Source organism: Bison bison, unplaced genomic scaffold (genome assembly GCF_000754665.1).
Source record: "Bison bison bison isolate TAMUID 2011002044 unplaced genomic scaffold, Bison_UMD1.0 scf7180017864108, whole genome shotgun sequence".
NCBI classification, from domain to species: domain Eukaryota; kingdom Metazoa; phylum Chordata; class Mammalia; order Artiodactyla; family Bovidae; genus Bison; species Bison bison.
The window spans coordinates 1927589-1944060 of record NW_011494680.1 but is presented as its reverse complement, the minus strand read 5'-3'; the positions used below and the strand labels follow the sequence as shown (position 1 = coordinate 1944060).

General features: G+C 33.7%; 1 protein-coding gene across 1 annotated transcript in view; it reads right to left on the bottom strand.

Annotated features, from left to right (window-relative positions):
* Positions 1–16472, bottom strand: part of TMEM65 (transmembrane protein 65) — a 44514-nt gene that overhangs the window by 2964 nt on the left and 25078 nt on the right. The window contains exons 2-6 of the mRNA XM_010838906.1: positions 12085–12180; positions 10851–10895; positions 7501–7568; positions 2695–2749; positions 1771–1813 (exon numbers count right to left, since the gene is read on the bottom strand). Coding sequence (XP_010837208.1) covers positions 1771–1813; positions 2695–2749; positions 7501–7568; positions 10851–10895; positions 12085–12118 — 245 coding nt within the window. The 5' untranslated portion in view covers positions 12119–12180. The remainder of the gene's footprint in view (positions 1–1770; positions 1814–2694; positions 2750–7500; positions 7569–10850; positions 10896–12084; positions 12181–16472) is intronic.

Below are 16472 nucleotides of genomic sequence, written 5' to 3'. Positions count from 1 at the left end.
AAATAAAAAAAAATTAAAAAAAAAAAAAAAAAAAGAGGACAGAATATAAGTTTTTAAAGAGACACATATGAAAAACTATGTTCTCACATATGAAAAACTCATGACTATAACAAAGATAATTTTATATCTGTATACTCCAGAAATGGTGTAAACTTTCTTTTACAATTTTCATCTTTATTGTATATACATATATTTGGTTTAAAATTTTCCAGATTGACATATTTAATACACAGGTAAATTAACTGACTTAAGAGTAATTACTCTCTACCATTACTTTAAAAAGAACAATTTAAGGTATATAAAAATTTTACAATTACAATTAATGCATTTATTCCAAATTCAAAAGCAAAGCACTTTAACATATAATTTAATAACTGTCACCAGAAAAAAAGTTTTCTTAAAATTTATCAGACTGATATACTAAGAAAAACAGCCTATAATTTTCAGGGCAATTTCAAGTATCTTCTAAGTGGCCATTGCTTATTGGATACAGTCTTACTTAAAGAACTGGAATAAAGAAAAAAATTTGCTAATTAAATTATGCATACCATCAATTATAAGATGGATCCCAACATTAGATATGTTAAGTTCTAAAAACCTATGCAACTAAGATTGATAAAATGTGGTATTTACTACATAATGGTATTTTAAGGCAGAGGAGAGATAGTTCTTAGGTGGAAGAGTCCCAACAAATCTATAATATTATCATTATAAACCTTAATGTTGGAAACTGGGAAATGGAATGTTTAAGAGATAATATCACTACAGGTTTACATCAGAAATTCCAGGTTACAAAATTTCTGCTTTGGCCCAGAACAAAGAAACTGTGTTTTGAACAGTAGCTGTGGCCCCATACTTAAGTGCAGATGTCTAATATACAGAGTTAGATCATGTATAAAGCTGCCTTTCCCTAGATTATAGGGCTAAGTAGACTGCTCCTAGACCCAAATTCAAATCTCAAAACTTACCATCAAAATGAACCAAAAAAAAAAAAAAAAGGAAGAAACAGAACCAAAGACTGAGCAAGACAGAGTATGTTTATCACAATAATTAATGCCAACTCTGTCTAATTCATACTTCCTAGGTTTCCCCAAGCTCAGGAAGCAGCCCAGGCCATCTGCTGCTTAGAAGAGAAAATGTAAAAACAGAAAGAGAGAAAGCTGGCCTTTTCTGAGTAGGCGCCCTCAGTTTGTTTCATCATTCCTTCTTGCCACATGGAATAAAAAGAGCAAAAATTAGCCAAGTCCATGTATGCTTTGGCCATTATTCGCTTTGAAAATTCCTCTCTCTAGAAAACATGCCCAGTCAGTGTCCTCACATTTGAGCCATATTTCTTATCTTTGGACTTAGTGGGAGGACGGGGTGGGGTATGAAATAATGATAGGGTTTCTTACTTTTAGTCCTGTCTCATCCCTAGAAATATTTATAAAATACATATAAACATTTCGGGACATGAAAAATTCAACTCTGCTTACCTTACGGTAGTTTTAGAAAAAAATTTACACATATCAGAATTGCTTGAGAAGATTCTTAAACTCAAATGTCAGGGCCCCATCCCTAGAGACACTAATTCTGCAAGACTGAGATGTGAGCTAGGCATCTATATTTGATGTACACCAAACATTTAGTGCTGCTGATTTAGAAACATTAATTTTAAAAATTTAGTTCTAAAACACACATGCAAAAATAAATGTCCCTTTTCAAAATCCTTCCCAATTAAAGGAAAATGGAGAATAGAGAGTAAGTATACACATGCACAAGTGAACCTACCCAAGACCAGCTAAATCTGACACAAGGTTTCCCAAAGCAGCAGCTAAAAAAATGAAAAATGGACAAGTGAATTACTACATAAAAGTCAGAAAAATCACTATAGTAGATCACCAGGTAATCAATAAAGCACTGGTCTGGAAGAGTTACCACCTTTCTAAGCTACAATGACTATATCCAAAGTAACTCATTGGATAGCTCTGAATTTCAAGATCTCAAAATAGAGATCTGAGATTATAGTCTTCTACCTCCATCAATTAGTAGTTTTTTTTTGTCTGATGTGGCAGCCAGTTTCCATTTTGGTTTCAATATTAAAAAATTTGCATAACATTCTGTAGTTCAACTTTCAGACAATATTTAAGGGAATTTGGATACTTGAAAGTTAAAGAGTAAGTACAGCTAATGACATTCAAGAAAATCAAGGAGAGAAATGCCTCTTTCGTTACTCATCTACTTCACATGTTCCATAGTAACGTAACACAGAATTGTTCCCAAATTTCACCATCATGAAGAGTAGAGTGGTATTTGTGGGGAAAGAAGGAGACAGAACTAAATCAGATTTTTGATCTTGTGTTTCCTTCCTTGATTTTTCTTCCCAGCTTGAAAATAAATAATTTGATAGAGAAATGGGTAGGAAGGTTTTAGGGTAACACTGAATTAAGAGAAAAAAAATTTTTTAACACAATCAATATAGCAGATTACTGTTACTCATTAACTAACATAAAGTACCCAAACATTCTCAGAAAAATGCATACTACATTTACCAAATTAAAAATTAAAGGACAGGATTAAGGAGATAAACTATTAATGACAGACATCTCAGTGAATAAATTCATTCAAATGAAGTATCCTCTTCTATACTTAACCTACTAAAATGTTTCATAAATATACAGACAATGGAATAATTACACTACTATTATTAAATACCTGCCATAGTTGAAATTCCCAAAATAATTCCAATAGACAATTCAATATGGGTTCCCTGAAAAACAATTACAAAGAAATTAATCTTACAAATTAAAACTGAAGTGGCTATAAAATAGTAAAGCATTAATTAAAACAGATAAAACAATTTTATTACAGCAAATTTATATATATAATATACATAAATATGCATATACTATAGCAAATCACTTATTTATTACATATATGCATTCATGCAGAAATAACATCAATATTTTATTCATTACAATTAAGCCTTCATAAAAATAAAAAATAGCAACACACAGAACAATACAATTCATCATTAATAATCTAGAATTTATATTTTCCTACTATGGAAAGGTGCTTTAATGCTTTTGAACACAAAGATAACCAACTCACCTAAATTTTAAATTCTGAATGATATAATTATATACTATTGGTATTTATCTTATAAAAGATGTAAAAGACTAGACCAGTTTCTAAGGACCCAAAAAATCAGACTTCAAAAATTATCCTTAAAACATTTAACTCTTTAATCACTAGATAATGAGACTATATAATTCATTTACAAGCAACAACAGCATTTAATACAATAAAGATACAGCAAAAATGAAGCTCCATTGAATTTACTTATTGAGAGTTTAAGACTCCCTCTAAAGAAAACAAGGGCTCATATTTTCACTTCTACTTTTAAAGATACGGAACTGAAGATTAAACGATTCTGATGGGTTACTACATAAAAAAAAGAAATCCTAGAATCTATTGTGCTAATTCAGTTCTAACCCTTATGCAATGCTGCCAAAAATGGACTTTTCAAAAGTTCTCTTAAATATTGATGGTTGAAAATTTCTAAAAAAATTTTTTAAATCTCAATGATACTTGTGGAGGGAAAAAAAAACACCCTACAAATTTCAGTATTTGTTGAGGAAAAACAAAAGAGATGCCTTATCTGGTATACAGTTATATTGCATTACTCAATTATTTACAAAACTGAAGAGAAGTTAAATTTAACTTCCTCAATTTTCCTTCCCCTAGGCCTTTTGATTCCACTCCTTTCAAATATAATTCCTATAGAGTATGGACCAAATAGCCTGATGTAAAGGTCTCCCAGGCATTAAAGTTACAAGGTTGTAAAGGAACGCAAAGAAACAGATTTCTGAAGAAAAAGAAAACAGGCACAAAGAAATATCTTTATACATGGATGAAAAAACAGTGGAGTATTAATATAGGAGAGAAGCACCAGACAGCTACAATGTACAAAAAATAAATACAGCACCTTTAACAGCAACAACTCATTGGAAATTACCTAAAATGAATCTGTCTGCCAACACATGTATTTATAAAGCATTTACATGCTTAATCACTTGGTTGAATTTAAGAAACCTGAAGATGCTTCTAATAGCATGAAAAGCTTCATGTAAAGTCAAAGTTGGTTTGAAGGCAATAAAATCTCTCCTCTTTTCCTTTTCCCCATATTAACATCAAATTTCGTGTTAACAGGTAGGGTAGAAATTATAAATAAACCTAGTACTAGTTGTCTTAAAGTTGTACTTGGTTCATCACCTCAATCTTATTCATCTATTCTAGAATTCTAATCAAGTTTATCCTAATTAAATTGTAAGAAGAATTCTGCCCCCCACTCACTAAAATATAAGTTATAATAAGCAATCCAACAACACAAAAATTAAAAAAAAACTATGAAATTAAAAGCTTAGTATGAACAGCAGCCAAGAATAAAGGTCAAATCTACTACGAGAAGTTATATAGGAATTTGTTTACATGATCGCAATTAGGGTAGCAATCAAGAGAGTATACCTAACAGGAAAAATATCAAATGACACGATACAAAAAAAAGAATCAGTTAAAAATTAAACATTAAAAAGAATGTTTTCTTAACTTACTATCTTCAAACAGTCACAGCTATCCTATAATGGCAATTAGTGTTTAACAAAAAAAGGTGAAAAACATTCTTAAAATAACAATGTTCACTTATTTTCCTTTTCATAGATTCTATAGTTATATTATTTATAGATTTTTAGTCTTAGCGGTCTATTAAAAAAGTCTCTCTGGAAAATTTAACTGTTTCTGAATTATTCTGCAATTATCACAGGCTATTTTAACACACCTTTTACTCTTAATCAGTTTTAAGCCAGTAGTTTACATACTTATTTCAGTACTATATAAATTAAAAATTGGTGATGTCTGTGAAACTGGATTTCAACATAAACCAGAAAAACAAATTTTACTGAGTTAGAGTCAATCATCTCAGGCCTAGAAAAACAGTCCACTCTAGTCACACTAACAATAAGACACAGGCCTGAGTAACACAAGATAGGAACATTACAATAATTTGACTTTAGAATGTGGCTGTAGTTGTTCTGTCTTAATTGGTATCTGTATTTAAACACAGATATCTGTTTCTTGGGGCTTCCCTGGTAGCTCAGCTGATAAAAAAATCTGCCTGCAATGTGGGAGACTCCAGTTCAATTCCTGGGTTGGGAAGACCCACTGGAGAAGGGATAGGCTACCCACTCCAGTATTCTTGGGCTTCCTTGGTGGTTCAGATGGTAAAGTATCTACCTGCATTGATTGAGACCAGGGTTCAATCCCTGGTTTGGGAAGATCCCTTGGAGGAGGGCATGGGAACCCACTCCAGTATTCTTGCCTGGAGAATCCTCATGAACAGAGGAGCCTGGCGGGCTACAGTCCATTGGGTTATAGAGTTGGGCACAAACGAGCGACTAAGCACAGCACATCAATTACTTGAGATATTTATTTCAAAGAAATAGTAAGACCATACTGAAAGTTGATGAAAGTGAAAGTCACTCAGTCATGTCTGACTGTTTGCGACCCCGTGGACTATACAGTCCATGGAATCTCCAAGCCAGAATATTGGAGTGGGTAGCCATTCCCTTCTCCAGGGGATCTTTCCAACCCAGGAATCAAACAGGGATCTTCTGTACTGCACGCAGTTTCTTTAACAGCTGAGCTACCAGGGAAGCCCCAAGACCATACTGTGAAGGTCTTATTCAGGATCTAAGAAACTACCCAGTTTCCCTATTCTGCTCCCTCTTCAAAATCTCCCTGCCCTCTCTCTTTAAGCAAAATATATCATCTCAACACTTCCCTTTAGGATAGCCTTTCATCATTTGAATATCTAAGGTTTGCTCAACTGAGGCAAAAAAAAAAAGATTTTTAAGATGGTAGAATGAGGGGATACCTGCTATCAATACAGAATTAAAATACTGAGTGTAAAATTGTAACAGAGAAGCTTTAATCCAATCTATTCAGGAATACACCAAGTCTTAAATGACAGTTTATAATTTAATCATAGTGTTTTTTTCTATAAATAGTAAATAAAATTAGACTTCACTTACACTAACAATTTAAATAATCTAACCAACTCAAGGCTTACTAAAGGTTTACTTCAGAAAAGGTAGTATGACATGGTTGAAAAAGTTTCTTTTATTCACAGATATATAAATTAATCAACTTGATTCTTGTATACATATTAGGAAATTATCATTATCAGCCAAAAAGCTAGCATTTTGAAATTATATTTTAGATGCTCTTACCAGACTACTCTGCTCAAGAATTATCCATCCAATGGGTGCTGATCACTTTCAAATTATGTGCATGCTACAGTATCTTCTATGACTGTTTACCAAGCGAGATACCTTCCTGATGTATAAACCTTGTGTTTCCTCAACCAGCTGAACGGCTAGAATTTCTGGATATCTGATCCCCATCAATCTGGACATAAAGTAAGACTATATAGCAAAGAAAACCATTCTTGAGCGAACCAATTTTAGATAGTCTTCAAGCAAATTTTATAATCTATACAATGTAAACTATACTTTCATCCCTATTTTAAAACCAAATATTCTATTTCTACCCACCTATAGTATATGTGACCGTCAAAACACTGAAACAAAAAACAAAACAAACAATGACAAATTAAAAAAAAAAAACCCTGGCATCTCTCAACTATTTTTTCCTCATATTCGATAATCCTAAAAGCACCCCCCCTTTTTTTTTTGAGTAGTTTCCTACACAATATTTATAATTTTTAGACTTTTTAAAACTTTGAGTCAATGAGGAGAACTGGATACAGAACTAGGCAGCTTCAGAAGACCTGCATTTTCCTCGTGGACTAATGATGGACGTGTATTTTCATCATGACTTTATAATCTAGACCCAAAATTGGTATATATTGACAAAAGATGTCATAGAAGAGTATGAAAGGTCAATTGACCATTCCTACGATTAAACAATACCTTTAAGAAACAACCTTAAATGAAAATGACTCCAGCAAAAGAGAATTTTTAACACTATGATGGAACAAAGACTGAAGGCCTTATCATTTACAGTATCCTGAATTGAAACTTAAATCATCTTTGAGTTAAATGGATAGACTAAATATCAAAACACTCTTGTAAATATTTTTTGTATGGCAAAACTGGACAAGGAACTAATTAATAACATACACATATGAGAACTGCTGATAAAATTAGAGAACATCAGAAAATTTTACAAACTTTTTTATTTAATAAGAATGTTGAAACTAGAACAGAATAATATACTCAATAAATATCTGTTTATTATTGTCAATGCTTTACCAAAAGTCTTGATGATTAATAGATATAATGCCTTAAAACTGAGCTACAATCTAATTAACATGAAATACAGCTAAAAATAGTCTTATTCATTATGTTAACTAAAGCTTTACAACTATAATATATAAATTATAAGGAAAATTTAGACCACATTTCTTTATTAATTCAAAATAGAAGGGTTGAAAGAACTTACTGCAACAATCATAATTGCATTATCCAAAAAGCCAAACCCTATGAAAGGTATCGCATTGTGGATGAATACTGAAAAACATCAAAAACAGAAAAATATATTTTAAGATTTCTATAATTTAAAATGACAAAAAACAGATCATATGGTTAAAGTCTCATAAGTAGATATGCTTTAAGTTTTGGAATTTGCTTTCCATTTCCCACAGCCAAAAGATTCTGCTTCTGCTATGTTTATATACTTGGTAGAAGCTATAATGGGGAAAAAACAAAATAAAAAACACATAACATGTAAAATTAATTGTGTAGGCTTTTGTGTTTTCTTATTGGCAACACACACACGTGTACAAATTACGTACAGTTAATGACAGAACAAATAAATAAATACATATTATGAGTACCATATTTTACCTGTTAAATATCTATTGACATCAATCTTTTTCTCTCTTATACCTAAAGACTGATATCATAAAATTGATCTCCATACTAGAAATAATAAAAAATCAAACTTCCCTGAATCAAATTTCAGGGAAGTTATCTGGTCACATTTACTTATCAAACAATTTTTTAAACACTGTTAGGGAAATGTGATTATGTCATTTTTATTAGACATCTGGATTCAAAATCCTCTTTCCTTCCTCAACACATCAGTATCCCTGACTGCTTTCACAAACTAAAACAAACAATATTTGATTTAAATAAAAATGTAACTTGGCCTCTTCCTACCAAAAGCACACCATACCTTATCTACATAATCTGTACATAATCTGGATGACCTGAGAAAACAGAAATGTAACTAGGAAGAGCTAATGTCTATTTTAAAAATATATTTAGCTTCATCTTTTTTTCCTATTTGCATCTTCAGCACATTGCAGAATACCTAGTGCATAGTAGATGCTCAACAAACATTAGTTAATTAAGTTGAGGACATCTACCTTGGAAAGGAAGAAAATTCCAAACTAAGACAATTGAGGGAAGACTGTGAAACAGATTAAAAGCTGAGCATAGTTAAGACTTTATTCTAATTACTCTATAAATCTGCCAAGGTATAGTCAACATCCACTCAACTGAGGGCTTTTTAAAAATAGGCATCAAAGCATTTAGTTTTATACCACATCAAAAAATAGTCCCTTAAACCAACTGGTTAGTTATGTGTTTAGTGACTTTACATCTTTCTTCTTTTAATGCAGTTAAGTCCACAGAAAGTACAATTAAAATATAATCTAGAAGTTATGAAAATTTGATACTACTATGGTTGAGTTCTGCACCAATAAGAGAAGGCTAATAAACAGTAAAACAAGAAATATTTCTACCCACAAGCACTATCAAAGACTATGAAGCAAGGGGGAAAATGGTATATATTCTAGGTCATTTCAAAGTTCTTGCTACCACATAAGAATGTCCCAGGTAAAAAGCAGCATCTTTTTAATTATAAAGTATATTGTTTTAAAAGATAATAAAAAATCAAATGACATTAGTGAAACAGGGTTTCTTCATTAAAGGGCTGTCTTAATTCTTCAACTTTTTGCCTAGGTCCAGGTGCTTAATGACCAGACATTCAAAATTTTATAATAATCAGCTTCTAAAATACATACAGAATTTCAAAAAATACTACAAATTGGTAAGTCAAAGGAGTATAATGAAATTCTAATAGTTCACTATATGGAACATTTACAGTGAAGAGAGAGCTACTACTTAGATATATATATATATGGAGAGAAGATGCCCAAACACCTTCTCAATCATCTTTGAAAAGTAAATATGGTAAAATATGAAACTTTTGGAATTATTATCCATTTTGGGGTTAATCTGATGACATGTCTAAAACTAGCTAGTTACACTGCTAAGCTAAGTCGCTTCAGTCGTGTCCGACTCTGTGCGACCCCATAGACGGCAGCCCACCAGGCTCCCCTGTCTCTGGGATTCTCCAGGCAAGAACACTGGAGTGGGTTGCCATTTCCTTCTCCCATGCAGGAAAGTGAACAGTGAAAGTGAAGTCACTCAGTCGTGCCGGACTCTTAGCGACCCCATGGACTGGAGCCCACCAGGCTCCTCCGTCCACAGGATTTTCAAGGCAAGAGTACTGGAGTGGGATGCCATTGCCTTCTCTAGCTAGTTATAATCATCTTAAAATTAGATGTCAAGATTACAAAACTAAGATTAAGCTAATAGTTATCTTAGTAGAAACTTGGTCAGTAAAACCAAAGCATGTTGCTACATTGCTATAATAATTTCCTGCAACTGTAAAATATATCATGTTTTGATGTTTAGATGTAAATAAATGTATCCCATAAATAAAAATTTATTTTCAACCCAAAGGAAAAATATAAATTTCAAAAAATTACATAACATGTACTGAACACTCCGTTGGGCACTTGAGATACAGAGATAGTTGATTCCAGCCCTCAAGAAGTCTGGGAACGATAACAGAGCCATATAGTTAACTTCAATATGAGCCCCTAAATGGTGATAGCATTATACAGTGTTATGGACTTAGAGTATATTAATCCAGCCTAGAAGTATCAGAAAAGATTACCAAGGAAAGAAAAATCTTAAAGAATTCTTAAATTGTATTGATACCTGGGAAAAGCTACTGATTTCTAAGATAAATTATATTCTACCTCTGAGAGAAAAAAAGGAACTAGCTACTAAATTTTAATCATATGTCTGCTCTCCAGTATATAATGACAGACTACCAATTTGTGATTTCTTCAGTTTCCTTTGGAAAATATTACTCTATAACTCAGCAGTTATTAGTAAACCATATCTAATATTTAGCTTTAATTTACAACCATTCAAATTCACTGCACTGTTAAATACTTCTCTTCTTCCATTGTCTTTATAGTAAGACCCTAAACTGTTTTACATTACTTTGGTGTTAGCCCTTGAACAGTTATTCCAATCATAATACAGTAAAGAAAGCAGACCAGCAGCATTATAAGGTTCTTCTCTGGGGTGGCTTAAAATGAACTTTACTTTCTTCATTATTAGAAACAAGTCAGAGCATTTTCTCCACCAAAGAAAATAGTTTAGAAATTCTAGTTCTGAAATAATCCAACTTAAATCCAAACTGAAGTAAACATATCCTTTTTCCCGGGAACTAAGAAAACCTCTACTATAATTCTATCTCTAGATGGTAACAATATGTAAACACTGATAGACATGGTTAACAATCTTAGAAATTCCATAATATTATGTTTTAAACTAAGTTTATAAACCTTTTGCTTTAGCATAATAAATAGGATAATCTATTTTATCTGGAATGAATTAATTTATTAACCCTTCTGTACTATTAATGAATAACATAGTTATTTCAAGCCCAAAAGACAGATGCACAAATAATTATAGAACCATTACCATATCTCAGCTGTCCTGGGGTTGGTGGTTGAGCTTCCAACTTTTCTGAAGGGGAAAGAGAGGGTGTGGTCAAGAATTAGTTACTATAGCATGATTTCTTTTTTATTAGAATGAAGAAAACACTAGCAGAATTAAAAAATGAGAGAACATCAGAGTTTATTCATAAATTATCTTTAGGTGAATGAACCAAAGTTATCCATACAGGAAATATTTCTTGGTATAGATTAAATTACACGGCTAGAAAAACAAATTCAGCTTTAGTTACAGGCCTACTATGACCCTATATCCCTGGGCAAATCACTTATTTTGGGGTTTTTGTAAGATAATGAGACTAATTAATATCCCTTGATAATATACTGAATATTTTGAGTTCTGAAAGCTATACTACTGGACAATAAAGAACATTTACACAACAAAATGACCCCAGAGAGTAGGGTGTGATTCACCAAATATAACATTACTTATATGTCATAATAAACACAGAAAGTTTTCTCAAGTATATATTATATCAAAGTATATTCAAGTGCCATCATTAAATCTAAAAATTAACAATTACAAAAATGCTATCTATCTCATAACAATAACCAACTCATCATTTGTATAAGAGTAAGTTACAGTAAAATGGCAGAGAATTCCACCTTCTTTATCCTCATTCAATCCAACAGAATTAACTGTTATACTATACAAAAGAACCCAAACCATAGGTTGCTCTGCAATAAAGATCTAGTATAACCAAAGTGTCCAAATACATTATAAACTGGATATATATTTTCTAAAATATTTATTTATGATCTATGACAACATAAGAACTGAAGAGTTTAGTTTTTAAAGAGTGAAAAGCCAATGAATCTCCATCAATAAGCTACATAAAAAGGAGTATGGCATATTTGTAAATGTTATTTTACTAAAAAAGCATATAGTAACATAATGACTTTATAATAAGAAATGTGCTAAAACCTAGGGTTTAGGCAATTACTGGATTATTAAGAAAGTTCTAAGAATGCAAGTTTACGTTTTGTTTTTCCTTTTCTAGGACAGTAAAGAAATGAAGATATCCTAAAACTTTGCAGTATTTTATACCTGCTTAGAATATAATCTTTAACTAGTACTATTACCTGAAAATCTACTTTGAAAGCATGCGAATAGTTTCCCAAACTTTTAACAAGGAATATAAGATACCACTGTACTCCACAGAGTTTTCTGGTGAAGTAAACATGCAAAAGTGGTTACATACCAGAACTATTTCCTAGTTGCATTACTCTCATCATCACTACAGTTCTGACACTGTGAGGAGAAGTCCTTGTCAGTTGACTGGAACATCTTGAAATACCTAAAAATTCAACAAGCAGGACCTTCCCAATGTAATGAGAATAATATAGAGTCCTTGCTTTTACTTCTTCAAATTCTCTACATACTGAGCAAAGTATTTTTTTTATTTTATTTTTAAACTTTACAATATTGTATTAGTTTTGCCAAATATCGAAATGAATCCGCCACAGGTATACATGTGTTCCCCATCCTGAACCCTCCTCCCTCCTCCCTCCCCATACCATCCCTCTGGGTCATCCCAGTGCACCAGCCCAAAGCATCCAGTATCGTGCATCAAACCTGGACTGGCGACACGTTTCATACATGATATTATACATGTTTCAATGCCATTCTCCCAAATCTTCCCACCCTCTCCCTCTCTCACAGAGTCCATAAGACTGTTCTATACATCAGTGTCTCTTTTGCTGTCTCGTACACAGGGTTATTGTTACCATCTTTCCAAAGTATTTTAAAATATTTTACAACTCCTAGGATGAAAGGATAAGAGCTAGGCAAATGTATAATGTGTAAAAAGTAATGAGGGGGGAAAAAATCAAATAATGTAAGCAATATTACTAATCTGTCTTTCTAAGTACTTACAAGGATTAAAAAATCGAAGGTAATGAAAAATAACTCTTTTTAAAAGACAGAGAAAAAGAAAATAATACAAAGTAAAGGAGACACAGCAGGGAGGAACACCACTGGCACAGAGGTTAAAGCAAAATCAAAGCATAGAGTTTTGCCTCCTGCATTATAAAGAACCCAAGGAGTAACAAGAGGAAACAGGAAAGGAACATTTCCTAGAAAGTGGAAATTTTATTGGAAAGTATCCATCAAAAATTGTGACTCATAAACTGACACTATATCTTCTTTACTACATTAACGGAAAGAAGACAAATATATATCAGAAGTGAAAAAACATTACGTGTATAACACACAATAAAACTCAACCTATGAAATAAGCCCAAGATTTCAGCAGTCTGTACCAATTTTAAAATGTGAGGGGAGCTAATATAATCCCCTTGAAAATAATCATAATAAATCCCAAAGCTTTATATCCCTACATACATATCTTAACCTTAAATTTTTTCTTCTGATACATGGTAAACTACGTACATTTACATGCAAATGTACTCCAATCTAATGTTGTATTAAGTGGACTGGAGTTAGAAAAACTAGTTCTTTCTGTTTCAGTGTGCGTGTGCATTACATGCATCATAATTTCTCTCTTTTTCTAAATATTTTAAAATAAGAAGACTCTTAAGATTGTACATTGACCTAGTCACAAAGTCGTATCCAACTCTTGTGACCCCATGAACTGTAGCCTGCCAGGCTCCTCTGTCCCTGGGATTCTCCAGGCAAGAACACTGGAGTGGGTTGCCACTTCCTTCTCCAAAGATTGTACATTACCACACCATATTTTCCAACCATTTTTAGCTTAAAAAGTCCTGGTTCTACTTCCAGTATAGGCTGAATTATCTTCAATCAGACCAATCCTATACAGAACAACTACAACTATAAATAAATATTTGAGAGCCCTGGAAAATGACCAAAAAGCATGTTGATTGTGGAAAGGAATCAACAATTACAAGGAAGAATGGAACTAAGTGAGTTACCCACTTTATGAAGCTTTTGGCCTAATCCATTCTTTAAAAAAAAAAAAAAAAAACAAACCTGCAGTCTTTCTGGCCTAAAGAAGCATTGGGCAAGGTGCAAGGTAACCAAAGCCACTGCAAAGTGAGAGAAAAGAGCAGAGTCAGAAAGGAGGGGCCTTAAATTCTGATATACATTCAGTTCAAACATATGGCTTCTGTGTGAAACACGCCTGTGCAGGGAAAACCACAAAAACCCCAGCTTAAGGTAAAATAGAAAATAAAAAGAATGAAGAGCATCAGGAATGGTAAATACTGAGTAAATATCAAAGACTTCTTTCTCCCTAGTAAATTAAATAAACCTGATTGTCCAAAAATTCCAACACTGCCATGCGGAGTTTATAATGTATGTAGATATAATACATTTGACATCAAAGCATAAAGGATGAAGGAGGTCACAAATGGACCAATTTGGAAATGTGGTTGCAATGTTTCCACAATGTATGTGATGTGGTACAAGGTTGTAAGTAGAATTAGCTCTAAGCAGTCTGTAGAGTTCAAGGATGCCTACTCGCAGTTCCTAGAGAAGGCAATGGCACCCCACTCTAGTACTCTTGCCTGGAAAATCCCATGGACAGAGGAGCCTGGTGGGCTGCAGTCCATGGGGTCACTAAGAGTCGGGCACGACTGAGCGACTTCACTTTCACTTTTCACTTTCATGCATTGGAGAAGGAAATGGTAACCCACTCCAGTGCTCTTGCCTGGAGAATCCCAGGGACAGGGAGCATGGTGGGCTGCCGTCTATGGGGTCGCACAGAGTCAGACACGACTGAAGTGACTTAGCAGAGCAATTATACATACAGACAAAATGCATTAAGGATACAGTTAAAAAGCTAAATAAATAATTTTGTGAAGGGGATTGCAAAAAATATTAAGTCAAAAGAACACAGGAAATGAGAACAGAAGAAAAGAAGAGGCACAAGCAGAAACCAAACAGTAAAATAGTAAACCTACTTACAACTCTATCAATAACTACTTTTGATGTTAAAGGACTAAACAATCCAATTAAAAGGCTGCTGCTGCTGCTAAGTCGCTTCAGTTGTGTCTGACTCTGTGTGACCCCAGAGACGGCAGCCCACCAGGCTCCCCCATCCCTGGGATTCTCCAGGCAAGAACACTGGAGTGGGTTGCCATTGCCTTCTCCAATTAAAAGGCAGAGGTTGTTAAAACAGATAAAAAGGCAAGACCCAACTATATGATATCTGCAAGAATTACACTTTAATAGATTAAAAGTAAATAAATGGCATAAGACATATTATACAAACAATAAGCTTCTAAGACTGGAGCTGCTGCAGTGCTGTGCTTAGTCGCTCAGTCACATCTGACTCTTTGTGACCCCATGGACTGTGGCTCGCCAGGCTCCTCTGTCTATGGGATTTCCCAGGCAAGAATACTGGAGTGGTTCCCATATCCTCCTCCAGGGGATCTTCCTGACCCAGGGATCAAACGTGCATCTCTTGTGTCTCCTGCAGTAGCAGGTGGATTCTTTACCACCTGGGAAGCCCCTAAGGCTGGAGTTGTTCAGTTGCTAAGTAGTGTCCAACTCTTTGCACCCCATGGACTGCAGCACACCAGGTTTCCCTGTCCTTTACTATCTCCCAGAGTTTCCTCAAACTCATGTCAATCGAGTCACTGATGCCTTCTAACCGTCTCATCCTCTGTCACCCCTTCTCCTCCTGCCTTCTATCTTTCCCAGCATCAGGGTCTTTTCCAGTGAGTCAGCTCTTCTCATCAGGTGGCCAAAGTACTGGAACTTCAGCATCAGTCCTTCAAATGAATATTCAGGATTAATTTCCTTTAGCATTGACTGGTTTGCTCTCCTTGCAGTCCAAGGGACTCTCAAGAGTCTTCTCCAGCACCACATTTCTAAAGCATCAATTCTTTGGTGCTCAGCCTCCTTTATGGTCCAACTCTCACATCTGCACATGACTACTGGAAAAACCACAGCTTTGCCTATATGGACCTTTGTTGGCAAAAGCTGGAAAGGCGATGTTAAAAGCAGATAAAGTGGACTTAAAGACAAAGAGTATTACCAGAACCACGGACATTTCAAAATGCTAAGAGTCAACGCATCAAAAGGCATAATAACAATTTGCTTATTCCTAGTAACAGAGCTTCAAAATGCATGATGCCCAATCTGACAGAATTAAAGGGAAAAGAAACATTTCTACAATCATACTTGAAGATACAAAAGCTTCTCTCTCAGCAACTGATAGAACACTACTGGAAATTGTCACTAAGAAACAGATTATCTGAACAACACTACCAATCATCTCCATTCAACTAATATTTAAACATCCATACTCAGCAACTACAGAATGCATATTCTTTTCAAGTGCAGATGGTACATTTATCAAAATAGACCATATGCTGATCCATGCTGATCCACAAAATGTGTTAATAAGTTAATGATTACAATTGTAAAGAATATGTTCTCTGACCAAAATACAACTCATAGTAATAAGATATCTAGGGAAGAAAGTGGAAATTAAGTAACATCTTCTAAATACATGGACCAAAGAAGAAATCAAAGAGGAAATTAGAAAATATTTTTCAAATGAATCACAATGAAAATACAGTATACTGAAATTTGTCAGGACAGCTCAATGAAACCTTAGAGGAGTTTTAAGTAATATTAAGTAGTTTTAATATTTAATATTAA